The sequence below is a fragment of the Dryobates pubescens genome, chromosome 30 (assembly GCF_014839835.1).
Source record: "Dryobates pubescens isolate bDryPub1 chromosome 30, bDryPub1.pri, whole genome shotgun sequence".
Taxonomy (NCBI): domain Eukaryota; kingdom Metazoa; phylum Chordata; class Aves; order Piciformes; family Picidae; genus Dryobates; species Dryobates pubescens.
This window is the reverse complement of record NC_071641.1, coordinates 4387994-4401652: the sequence shown is the minus strand read 5'-3', so window position 1 is coordinate 4401652 and position 13659 is coordinate 4387994. Positions and strand designations below refer to the sequence as shown.

Sequence of the window (13659 nt, the reverse complement as noted above, 5' to 3'; positions counted from 1 at the left end):
TTTCAAATCCTGCTTGATTCTATTTATTCATTTCAGTCCATTTTGGTTTTCCTGTGGTTTGAGATTTCCCCCCCCCCCCCCCCGTTTAACAATTTTCAAATCCATTTTAAGAATGCCTGCATGCCATGTCCAGCAATGCTGACTTTACATATAAAGATTTGAACATCAACAGCTGTTAAGTAACTCAAACTATTTAGTAGCACACATGAGGCAAGGGACCAAGAGAACCACAAGATGAACAACAGGACAGAAGTCAGGCAAAATATTATGTCTGGACAATGGCTTTCAGTAAGAAGTACAGTCTACAAGATTCAGTGAAAAGGGAGTTAAGAAATGCCTTCTATTTTATCTGCCCAAAAGAAAAGTATCTCCTGTCAAAGGCAGAAGCCATAAGACTTCAGGTCTGGAAGATAAAAGTTGGGAAAACTGAAATTAGACCTAAAGCAGGGGGCAGAGAGTGGAGGAAGTGAATTACTGGTTGAAAGAACAGTAAAAGTTACAAAGCAAAACGGTAACTCATTAATTCTTCTGAAATATTTACATTAAGACAGGAGGTTATGCTTTAGCTCAGCTATGGTAAAGCAGCTACAGCCAGTACTAGCCAGAAGCACTGCTGCTGATGACACCTTCAAACTTGGTGAGTTACCAATTTCAGATCCTTTCAAAAAGAACCACACATTTTAGTCATCAGCTCCTTAGCTGACTGGAAATGAGTGGAAATTATCCAACAATATTCTGAAATTATGCAAATACTAATAGGAAAATTGACTTTCATTATTTTCACACTAAACTTACCCTTTGCCTTCAACTGTTGCTTCCTTCAGATGTATATAGGAGGCTGGAAAAATGCCCTTGAGGGAAAGAAGAAGAAAAACAAAAATGTTTTAAATAACCAGCTGCACATAATATATTGTATCTATTACCTAAAAATATGCCAAGACACATCCTCTTCAGCATCAGGATAGTCCTGTCATGGTGGTGTTTTGTTGGGCTTTTTCCTAATGTTCATTTGCATTTTGCATGGCATGTCCTCTCAAGGTGTTACTGTAACCTCAGCAAACACAGAGTTGGTGTTTTTTAAACTCAATTTCACAATATTGAAGCAGACAGCAGTTTTCTGTCAGAACTGGTTTTTAAAAGGCATATTTCCTCCCTTAGTTCAAGGAACACTTGGCCATGATTCTCCATATCCCAAGGTGATTATATACAGACGCAAAACAAACCAGACTTGTTCTTGAAAGCAGAGAGATTATTTTAAATAGATCTCCTACAAAAGGACACTTTGCCCACAATCCAGGTTTCCTGTTTATTTTCCTCACGTCTAACCAAGCTTTCTTACCCTGCTATAAGATATTGCTTCTTTTCCCAAAGTGATTTCTCCACTATTTCTAGTTCAAATATACACTGTGTAAGAACAGACAGCATACCAGGCTGCTTTACTGTGAAAGAAACTGTGATGAGCAGCTGACAGCCCACCATGCTGTGCTGCCATTCAGCAAGAGCTCAACAGGCTGGAGAGCTGGGTGGAGAAAAACCTGATGAAGTTCAACAAGGGCAGCAGAGTCCTGCACCTGGAGAGGAATCACCCCCTGCACCAGTACAGGTTAGGAGTTTTTTAGCTAGAAAGTAGCTCTGCTGAAGACCACCTGGCTGAGCTGGTGGACAAGTTCACCATGAGCCAGCAACATGCTCTTGTGGTCAAGAAGGATAACCTGGGGTGCATCAGGAAGAGTGTGGCCAGCAGCATAAGAGATGCCCTCCCCCCCGGCCCCGGCACTAGTGAGGCCACATCTGGAGTGCTGAGTCTAGTTCAAGAGAAACAAGAATCTTCTGGAGAGTGTCCAGTACAAAGATGAGGAGACTGAAACATGTCTCTAACAAGGAAACACAGAGACCTGGGGCTGTTTAGCCTGGAGAAGAGTGAACTGAGAGGGGATCTTCTCAATGCTTATTAACTGTCCAAAGGGAAGGGGGCAAGAAGATGGAGCCAGACTCCTCTCAGAGGTGTCCAGTGACAGGACAAAGGGCAATGGGCACAAACTGGAATTCCATCTGAACAAGAGTCAAAGTTTTCCTGTGAGGGTGCTGGAGCCCTAGAGAAGGCTACCCAGCGAGTTTGAGGACAACTCTTCTGGACACTGTGATCCTGTGCAACATGCTGTGGACGACCCTGCTTTAGCAGGGGGGTTGGACTAGATGATCTCCAGAGATCCCTTCTAACACCCATCATGCTGGGATTCAGGAATGCAAAAAAGAAGGAAAAAAAAAAAAGAATTCTTGGAAAGCAACATGAACTGGGGGAGTTGGGGGGGGGGGGGGGGGTTTGCCTAGTAAAATAAAGTTAATAAAAATGACTCCATTTAGCAGCAAGCAGACAAACAATGAAGCACATGAAATCAGTTGGATTTCAAGATGAAAGTGTAATTGCTTCTTAGGCTGTACAAAGCATACTTGTAAAATAGACCTCCCAAGAAAATGTATGTATGTCTGAAAAAAGAAAATACTGAAATAGAGCAGAACAGACTTGGTTAGGAAATGGGTGGGATAAACCACACAGCTCTGTGCTTTTAGATGTGCAGAAGTGATTCCAAATGCACCTCTGTTCTGTAGGCAAACATTGCAGCTAAAGTGTTTGACTTCAGGCAAAAAAACCCCCAAAAGACTAAAAGCAGCAAAACCAGTAGTAGTTTAATTCTGCTTAATTACCACCATCAAGTAAAGGCCCAAAAAATAAACCTATAATGTTAAAACCAGTACATGTGCTGTTTCCTATTTCAGAGAGACTGCTGTACAGAACAGCCCTTTCTGCAGACTGAAAGCCTAACAACCAAGCAAAATTACACTGCAGAAGATTACTCCCCCTCTGACAGAGAATGCCTGAAAATCACCACGTTGATCCCCATCTCACTTTCCAAGATGCAATTGTGTTTTACGAGCGATACATTATTTAACAGACAGTGAAGCAAAGTGTCAGCCTCTAAACAAATCAACTAGAACATAAAGTTCTGAACTTCACTGAGGTAAAGGCTTCAGTACACCAGTTACTGCAGAAAACAAGCTGATGCACATCAAGACATTTTGCACATCAAGCCTTTTATGGTGACTGTACATAAATATGCTCTTAAATTGAAAAATAAAATAAGCCTGTTGAACTCAGCTTTTAGGTCTTGCTAAGCTAAGTTTTGGTTAACTTCAGAAATGCACATTTTCTAGAGATTGAGACTAGACACCAGCAGTAATTAGAGATTACTAGACACATGGTGAATCCCTCTCAGGTAGTCCCATAATACACCTCTGAGATCTCTTGTAACAACACACCCAATGCCATAAAACATCCCCATCCAAGAGAAAAACAAGCATTTTGCTCTAACAGCACTTACCTTCTTGGATTTTTTTCGTAGTGTGTAACCTCTGTACCAACCTAGGAGATAAAAAGGGGGAAAAGCATTAAAAACTTCATTAACATCACCTATCAACCATGTCTTCTCAACTCAACAGCATCTTAGTGTGGTTTCTTTACAATTAGAATGGTGAATACTGGAACAGGTTGCCCAGAGACGTGCCTGAGACTCCATTCCTAGAGACATTCAAGATCAGATTTGATGGGGCCCAGAGCAACCTGATCTAGCTGTAGATGTCCCTACTCACTGCAGGGAGGATGAACAAGATGACCTTCAAGGGTCCCTTCCAACACAACGCATCCTATGATTCTGTGATCATGCTTCACAACCCTCACCACACACACACAAATCATCCTACCTGAACTTAAAATTATCTGCAGAATTAATACCCTGGCTAAAAGAATTCATCTTAGAAGCTATAAAAATCAGAGCAATGATAGGATCAGTTTTGTTTGAAGAGACCTTTAAGATTGTCATGTTCAACCACTAACTCAACACCTCCAAGTGCTTCAAAGTGATGGAGAAGCCTACATGGCAGAGATGGCACAACTACCACAACATGGCATGTTCCATTGTCAGTCATTTGGTTTTAATTACTAATTTACCAATACAAAACCAACTTAAGAGCATTAACTTCACAAGTACGTCCTGTTTGACTAGTTGGATTTCAAACCTTATGTACATTCCACAAAGGCAGATCAGCAGTTTGTCACCTTAGCAGAAACCAAGAATACTTGGGTCTTTTTACACTTCACACATCAAAATATAAAGCAAGGAGCCCTACAGCTCTGAGAATGAGGCAGTGAACACCCACCCTGCAGCAGCCCTGATGCCACATCATACTTCAGCCTGTGCCATAATCCAAGACAGGTGGCCATGTCTGAAAACTGCCTCAGTTACTGTGCCCTCAGTTCATTCCGCATCTGCAAGCCATCACCATTACAGCTTTTAGTGTTTCTCCAGCTATCCCACTTCTGTCTGTGACTGGATAACTAAAGTAAAAACAAAACTCTACAAACTACAGTCATTTTGCCTCATTGAAGATGATGTGCCAGAGAAAGCAGATGACATCTTCTGCACAGAGCTCCAGCTAAACAATCACCTAGATCATTCAGTGCCAGCTTGCTCACATGCTCACACTGCAGCTGTTTTGCATTTCACTTTGTCTGTGGCTCATTCCTTCAAGTCTGTCCTGTTAAACACGCCAGGGAACTCCCCAGATGACCAAAACTGCCCCCTGCAGCTTTTAAAAACCTGGGTATGGGTGTAATACCAGTCACTCCATCCCTGAAAACAGGTTGTTGTTTTTCCAACAAAGCATCCCTCTGCAGAGATCAGCATGGTGAGGATAAGGGGATCACAAAGTAGACAGAGAAAGTCTTGGGGGTACTGGTGAATGAAGAGCTGGACCTCAGCAAATAACATGCACTTGCAGCCCAGAAGTGAACCAAACCCTGGGCTGGAACAAAATAAGCCTGGCCAGGAAGTCAAGGGAAGCTGCTTCTCTGCTCTGCTGAAACCCCACCTGCAAGTGCTGGGGCCAGCTCTGGGGTCCTCAGCACAGGAAAGACATGGACCTGATGGAGAAGGGCCAGAGGAGGCCACAGAAATGATGGGAAGGCTCTAAGCCCTCTGCTGTGAAGCCAGGCTGAAACAGTTGGGGTGTTTCAGCCTAGAGAAGGCTCCGGGGAGACCTTGTTGTGGCCTTTCAGTGCTTAAAAGGGTCTCTAAGAAAGCTGGGGACAGACTAAATGAAGGAGTTTCAAACTGGATTTTTACACTCAGGGTCATAAAACACTGGCCCAAGTTGCCACAAGAGGTGGTAGATGCCACATCTCTGGAAACATTCCAGGCTGGGGGCTCTGAACAACCTGCTCTAGTCGAAGATATCTCTTTTGACTGCAGGGTATTGGACTAGATGACCTTTAAAGGTCCCTTCCAACCCAAACCAGTCTGTAATGCTACAGAAAAACCTATAGTCCCACTCCTGATAAGATCTAGGTCAGGAATAAAGCTCAATGAAGAAAACCCATGCTGATAAACTCATTATCTACACTCTGAGACTACAAACACAAATTGAAGTCCCAAGCACACAGGACCTTCCATCTGCTCTCCATCAGCAAAAGGTAAAAAGTCATTGCCTTCACACCACATCCAAAGCCCATCCTTTGTGACACCTGGGGATGCTTAGTTCTGTCTCCTTTAATCTGGTGTCTACAACCAACACAGTTCACACCCCTACAGAGGCTGCCATGGCCTCACATCTCACATTTCCATTCCTTTCAGGAATATTAACCAAAACTTACTGGAACAACCATGCACAGTTTCTGGCCCAGGTGCAAGAAAGGCAAAGTGCTTCTGCACTGGCTGACATCTGCAGAGACATACATTTCAATCCTATTAAAGATCTGATTTCTCTCAAATTTCTATGAATAAACCCATGTTTTCAAGTTCTGGTATCTAAACCAAGAAGCACCATAACTCTGATCAAACACACTGTAGAAACTAAAGAACACACAACCATGTTATCCCTTCCACATTGCTTCTCCCATCCCATCTTCTGTGCTTTCCAACTCTAGAATTTATACTACACCCACAGATCTAAAGGCCACATAGTTAAGAAAGCTCCTCACCACTGAACCTCTGGCTTTGTGAAGCTTTGCCACAAGCATTAAGAGCTACAAGAGACTGCAGGTAAGAAAGCAGCCAAATTCTACCTTGGAGAACTGGTTGTACTCCTGCTAGTTGTAAAGGTCCTAATGTGACCAGGCAAGTCCAACCAGGCTCTTCACTGGCAGCCACCACCTAAATCAAGGTCTTTCTGGGTATCCAGCCTGTAGCTAAGCAATGGGGAGCTCAGTTTTCAAAGAGAGCTACCTGTCACTAATTCAACTGGAGGCACTGAGTCTTGCCATCAACACACACATTACAGGGACAATGTCATTTAAACACATGAAGTCATCTCTGTTCAGCTACCTAAACCATAAGGACTGTTCAGTTTCTTAGTTTCCCATCCAAGGTGAGGGACACGCTTCTCCAAATACAGGCCCTATCAAAACAACCAACTCCCTCACACATGAAATCAAGTGATAGAGGTATGTATGAGCTTGTCAGTGACTAAGAGGTATCCTAATGCACCCATCAACCTACACTGTGGCCCTGCCTAATTTCTAATTCTAGTTCTTGATTTTATAATCTTAGTGGGTTTGGAGATTAAGGGGGGAAAAAAAAAATCAATATGAAAAATTCCAAGCCTGAGAGTAGAGAGGGAAAATACCTGGTGTCAACACTTCCCTGGAGTACATGGCACAGATCCTCTCCACTCTATTCATTCCCAATTCAGTTTCAAACAAAAATACCAGAGGGGAACAGGCTGACACCAGATCTTTTTTCTGAAGTGAGCAGGGCTTTTAAATGGCTTATTGATTTGTTACAGTTTCCACACTCACCCTTAAAAATCACAGAAACATTTCAGTTGGAAGAGACCTTTAAGAGCATCAAGTCCAACCATTCTCTATCTCTACCAAGGCTGGTGCCAAACCTTGTCCCTCAGCAACCACATCTCCGCATCTTTTAAACACCTCCAGGGATGGGGATTCAACCACCTCCTTGGGCAGCCTGTTCCAGTCTTTGAGAACCCTTTCAGTGAAGAAGTTTCTTCTAATGTCCAACCTAAACCTGCCCTGGTGCAACCTGAGGCCATTTTCTCTTGTCCTATTGCTAATTAGTATGGAGAAGAGACCAACCCTCACATGTCTCCAACCTGCTATCAGGTACTTGTCTATTATGGGATATAACAAATGGCAACATGCATCCACGTAAATATTCAATGAAATAGGTGTCTTTCAAAGCTACAAGATATCCAAACATTTACTGTTCTTTATGATGCATCTATTTACTAAGCAGTTAGCCAGATAAAAATATTTGCTGCTTTTAAAAACACATCAAAACCAAACCAAACCAAACCACTTTGTTTTCGCAGCATCAGAAGTAATTTCCTTGGAAATACTTATTTGGGAATCCAAATTCTCTTCCCACAGCAGCTCTAGAAATTAACTACTGTTCAAACACACAAGCTCAGTTTTGAGGCTTATTTACCATTACATTTAATGGCTATTCACCTTAATCAGCCACACTTAGAGATATGTTCCATTTGCCCATCTCACCAAATAACGTACAGAAACTGAATGAAGATGTGCCCATAAACTTTGTAGTTCTGGAGCCAGGGAGACACAGTGATGCATCAGACTTGTTAGAATTAGACAATGGTTGGACTTGACCTTAAAGGTCCTTTCCAACCAAAATGATTCAGTGATTTCTGACCCTTGAAATGATTTTTCTATCCCAGGCTCATTTCAGGGGGCTCTTCTGCACACTGACTATGCTGTGATGAGCCAAACACAACCCTTAGACAGGACCCATGGCAGGGACATCCCCAGGAGCACACCTGCAAGCTGCTGCAAACGGTACTAAAACTCCTGGGGCAAGAACCAGAAAAATTGTGTAAAGGAGCATGGAGATCAAACAGCTCAAATAATTACCTAATAATGGCAGCTCTGTGAACAGGAGAGATAAGAATTATGGCATCTAATTTCTCATCACAGCAGGTACATAATGAGTAATCATTGTATAAAATGTTTAGGAGAACATGAACTTATTTGCATTTCTTTTAACATGAACTCATCCCATGTGCTCAAAGCTTAACAACCATGAGTGTGAAGGTCTTTCTGTATTCCAAGTCTGGGGGAAAAATGAGTCATCTCCACTGCCCCACTTAGTTGGCAGCAGTCATCATCTGATATTATTTCAGATCCTCTATTCAGAGTCCCTTCCACATTCATTAAACAAATCAATTTTAATATTTAAGTACAATGGTGCCCAATATTTAAATAACTCCATTTGCATTTGAAACTTTTGCGTTTTTATTAAATTCTATAACCTCAGATAATGGAAAGATTACTTTGCTTGGAGTCAAGCTTGGCATTGCAGCTGCAAGCTGTAAGAAAATACCATCCTAGGAACAACGAGCAAAACTCATTTGCACAGTGATGAGCAGAGCTTGCTACTTGTGTTGAAATAACTTGGTTTCAGTAAATAGAAGAATTAAAAATACTCTATTAAGCCAGTATCTGGAACAAATCTATCACACAGATCTACCACAAGATCAGTGTCTAGAGAAGCAAATAAAAATATGAGAGTATATCATAGTTTTATAAGACATTAAGTGTTACAATATTTGAAACACACACCCTCACAGCAAGCTTGCAGATGACACCAAGCTGTGTGGTCTGGTTGACACGCTGCAGGGAACAGATGCCATCCAGAGGGACTTGGACAGGCTTGAGCGGTGGGCCCACGCTCAGTTGAGTGAGGTCAAATGCAAGGTCCTGCACTTGGGTTGGGGCAATCCCAAGCACAAATACAGGCTGGGTGAGGAATAGCTTGAGAAGAGTCTTGAAGTGAAGGACACTTCAAGTGTCAGTTGATGGAAAATCAACGTGAGCCACCTATGGTCACTTGCAGCTCAGAAAGCAACCATGTCCTGGGCTGTACCAAAAGAGGTGTGACAAGCAGGACAAGAGAGGCAATTCCACCCCTCTGCTCTGGAGAGCCATGTCCAGTTCTGGTGCCCTCAGCATAAGGACACAGACTTGCTTGAGCAAGTCCACAAAAGGGTCATGAAGATGATCAGAGGGCTGGAGCAGCCTCCCTATGGGGACAGGCTGAGTGAGTTGGGGTTGTTCAGCCTGGAGAAGAGAAGACTCTGGGGAGACCTTACAGAAACCTTCCAGTACTTGATGGTGCCTACAGCAAAGCAGGAGAGGGATGTTTTACAAGGGCTTGTTGCAGATAGGACAAGGGGGAATGGATTTAAGGTGGGAAAAGGGAGATTTAGATTGGAGATTAGGAAGACACTCTTTATAGTGAGGGTGGTGAGACACTGGAACAGGTTGTGTATGCCTCCTCCCTGGAAGCATTTAAGGTCAGGTTAGACAGGGCCTTGAGCAACCTGGTCTAGTGAAAGGTATCCCAGCTCATGGCATGGGGCTGGACCTAGATGATCTTTAAGGTCCCTTCCAACCCAAACCATTCCATGATAATTTAGTTATGTTATTTGCACCTTTCCAAAGTGAAGCACGTCATAAAATATCAAGCCAAGGGTATAATTAAAGAGCTGTTTTTCGTTTGGCTCAGTACTGGATTGAGCAAGAGCTGAAGTGTTCTGAGAATCCTTGCATTCTGTTGATTATCAAACTCAGCATTCAAATTCCCTTTTGCATGGACAAAGGAGGAAAAATTTCTTTGGAGCTTCATCTCAAAACAAGCAAAACATCTGAAGAGTCTGAAAGCCATCCACAGCACTGTAACACATGTACCCATTCTAGGAAGGTATGAATAATTTAGGACCCAGGTGACTTTCTAATTCAGATTACATTTTTCAGCAGTAGGCTCTTTTGCATCACCCAAAGGTATCCAAAAACCATCTAGCATTTCTCTAATCTAGGGTAGATGCTACAGTTGATCCAGACAAATGCACATTCACAGAAAAAGAAATGGGATTTCATCAGATATCAACCACAAGCATCTTCATCTGCATCCAGAATTAGTTATTTCTATGTTCATTAGAAACAACGAGGTTTGTCTTTTAGCAACAAAGCAGTTCATGCACAAATGAAAGGTCACAGAAGTAATGCAGTTACAGAAACAAGTGTTTTAAAATGCAGCTTTCACCAGCTTACCTTCATACGTTTCCAAGATGTGCACCGTGTCACCTATTTGTAAGGAAAGTTCATCTGGTCCCCTTGCGTCATAGTTGTAGAGAGCTGGACAGAGAAAACACTGCTATTAGAACATGCAAGACAACAGAACTTCCAGAGATTTTGTTTCTCCACATAGTTGTTTGTATTACTTATTGCCATTCTCAATGCTTTTCTAAAGAAGATAGTAAAAGAAAAGTAGTAAACATTTGTCCAAGTCCTATCACAGAATGATGGAGGTTGGAAGGGACCTCCAGAGATCATGAAGTCCAACCCCCCTGCAAGAGCAGGCCACATAGGAATGCATCCAGATGGCCTTGGTGTGCAGCACTGGTGAGAAGTGATCCAGTGGGACTCAGATACTGCTGTTGGAACAGAAACATTTGGATGAATTACAAGTAACTCCCTTTCTCACAAGAAATCTTCACAGATGGTCAGACCAAACAGTTCACAGGACACGTGCTGCAGTCATTACAGGTCACAAATCACTTCCCAAAAAGCCCTCTAACTGAACATCTACAGCAAAGGGTCAAAAGGCACAGCTGAATGCACTGCGACATCGTACCCAAGGAAGCACCCCCACCTACCTGCCCAACAGTCTTCTGTTCCCAAGCCATCCTAAGAAGTAGGCTAGGGCCCATATTACACAGATCAGCACCATAAATTACATCTGTAAGAATCGATAACTGAAGTAAAATACTTCCTCGACTTCAAATCTGATAATCAGTTTAGCCCCAAGTGCACAAGCAGGGCACGTCCAAGCAAGCACATGAGGAGGTCTAATCCCACCACGAGGGCAAGGCACAGTGCCCAGGGCTGCTTCCAGCCATGGGCACAGCTTCATTTGTAGCTTTCAGGAGCTACTATTTATTCCCACCTGAACTTATTTGTTTCCCCACTTACAATGCTAACCACAAATATATGGTGGGTTGTCTTCACCCTTTTCTCTGTGGGACTTCTCTTGCTAACAGGCTAGGGGAGCATAGGAAGTAAAGTAGTAAATAAATATATCTGAGAGAAAAATTGAAAAAAAAAATGAAAAAGCAATTTGAAAGAGAAAACAACACAGAATAAGATTAGAAACAGAGGAGAAGACAGTTAGGGTAAAAAGAAGAAAGGTCAAGTGCATCGCAGAGACTAGTATCAACAGTATTTAAATGAAGGCTTCAAAAAGCAACACAGTTTTATTGACATCAAAACAATCCAAGCTGGCTGTTCCTGTTTTAATGTTTCTGTTAACTTTTTCTTTAATAAAGAGAGGAAACCCTCCCTCCCAGGTATCTGGCACAAGATATTTCAAAGCCCTATTTGCTGTTCTTCAGGAGTAAGTTCAGTGAAAAGCATTCACAAAAGTGAACATTTGACACTGCTCTGAGCAGAGGGATGGTGAGCAAACACAGTCTGCTCAATAACACTTATCTGAAATGTTTGCAGTCCAGTTTTTGCACACACTAGGGAAGATAAGAGTTACACACTCAATATTAAGTCCTCCAAAAGTGTATGGTTGGAGTTCAACACCTCCTTCCTTTGGATATTTGGTTAGATATCTCCAACACTCACAGCTGTCACTAGTCAAGAGGACTTGTGGGTGCTCAATGGATCCAAAACTTAATCCACCTTGAGCCTTCCACCTTTGAGGCCCCAATGAGTGATCCTGCTGCCTCATACAAGGCATCTCAGTCAGGAAAAAACTCATTATTGATGATTAAAACCAGCCCTGTACTCAATTCACACCTCAGCTAAGCATTTCTCAAACATTTAATGGAATAATGCTTAGGATCAAAGGCAGCTATGAGTAAAAGGCATTAAAATTTATATCCCAGAGTGCTAACTGCTATCTGTCATAACAAGGAGGGTCACATCACAGGAGCTTCACATTAATGCCAAATTCTTTCAACACAAGATGACAAACAGCTATCAAGCGGTAATTACTGCCCAAGGCAGCTCCCACTGACCTGAACTGAGCAGGGAGCAATGCCCATGGAGGGAAGATTTGTCTTTAAAGATGTGTGAAAAATATGTCAAAAAAAACCCAAAACAAAACAGGAAAAAAAAATAGTTTTGGCTTGCAGCAGCATTGAAAGATCACGAAGCAAGCAACCAAATAACTACAAAGTGCATTCCACCCCTGTGACTGCAAAACAAGTCTTGAACTACACTGCATCCTCCTATGTAAGCCAGCAGATAACTCCCTCTCAGTGTACTTTATATAGAGTGACATCTAAAGATGTTATGACAGATGAAATGTTTGATTGAAGCAAATAAGAAGGCTTTAATTAAAGGAAAAGCCAAAATTGGGATAAATAAAGCACGAAACTGGTATGCCTCTATTTTGTCTGATCAACTGTATTCTGACTCACCAATATTTAACAGCCTGAAGTACAACTTCAAAATTATTTTAACTGAACTAAGTTTTGCTTGATTTGGAAAATCCAGTTCTCAGCATGACAGATTTTCAGCTCTGAGAACTCTCAGACAAATGAAGCATTAGGAACACTGACACCAGCCAACATCAGGCCTCCCCATCACACTTGGGCTGAGAACCAAGGCTCACTGTTTTGGCAATAGAGTTATACAGCTTCCTAACTTAGAGAACCTTTCCTGCAATGCACAAGGCAGATAAGGAGCACAGTTACTCAAGCATCAGAAGATTTACGACTAAGACCCAGCCAGTGCTCATTAGTGTTAACCACACTAATACAGCATCCCAATACTCTTCATCCACGCACAGATTATTTTCCCCTCTCTAATAAGCTTCAGTTGAAGAGGCACAGCTAAGCTTCCCTCTTGCAACCAACCACTCTCATCCCTTATCATTTAGAAGGTGGTTACTTACAATGTTTTCTCCTCAAGGGGTGCGATAGAGGTAACTGAAGAGACCATGAAGAACAGATATCAAAGTCCCTGGAGCTCAGCAAAGATGCTGCTTTCTGAGCTACAGACTTCTGCTTCTTCGATCCTTCTGCTGTCTTCCCACAGAAGGAATCTCAAGCTCTTCCAACCCACTGTCACGTCCCACAGTCTGGGTTACAGTCTGTACTGCCAATGAAGTATCAGACTCACAGATTGCATCAGGTTGGAAGGCACTTTCAAAGGTCATCTTGTCCAATCCCACTGCAGCAAGAAGGGACACCTTCAACTAGATCAGGCTGCCCAGGGTCACATCAAGTCTGGTCTTGAATGTCTCCAGGGATGGGGCCTCCACCACATCCCTGGGCAACCTGTTCCACTGTTTTACCATTCTCATTGTAAAGAGCTTCCTCCTACGCACAACCAAAATCTACCCTGTTCCAGTTGCATACCATTACCCCTTGTCCTATCACTACAACCCCTTCTAAACAGTCCTTCCCCAGCCCTCCTGTAGGTGCTCTTCAGATACTGAAATGTAGCTATAAGGTTTCCCTGGACCCCTCTTTCCTCCAGGCTGAACAGCCCCAATTCTTTCAGCCTGCCTTCATCGGAGAGGTGCTTCAGCCCTCTGATTGTCTTTGCAGCCTCCT

At 42.6% G+C, this 13659-nt stretch overlaps 1 protein-coding gene across 1 annotated transcript in view; it reads right to left on the bottom strand.

Moving 5' to 3' along the window:
• The window catches only part of DOCK1 (dedicator of cytokinesis 1), a 347686-nt gene that overhangs the window by 311373 nt on the left and 22654 nt on the right, over positions 1 to 13659 (bottom strand). Inside the window, exons 2-4 of the mRNA XM_054174763.1 lie at positions 10142 to 10225; positions 3381 to 3421; positions 796 to 851 (exon numbers count right to left, since the gene is read on the bottom strand). Coding sequence (XP_054030738.1) covers positions 796 to 851; positions 3381 to 3421; positions 10142 to 10225 — 181 coding nt within the window. The remainder of the gene's footprint in view (positions 1 to 795; positions 852 to 3380; positions 3422 to 10141; positions 10226 to 13659) is intronic.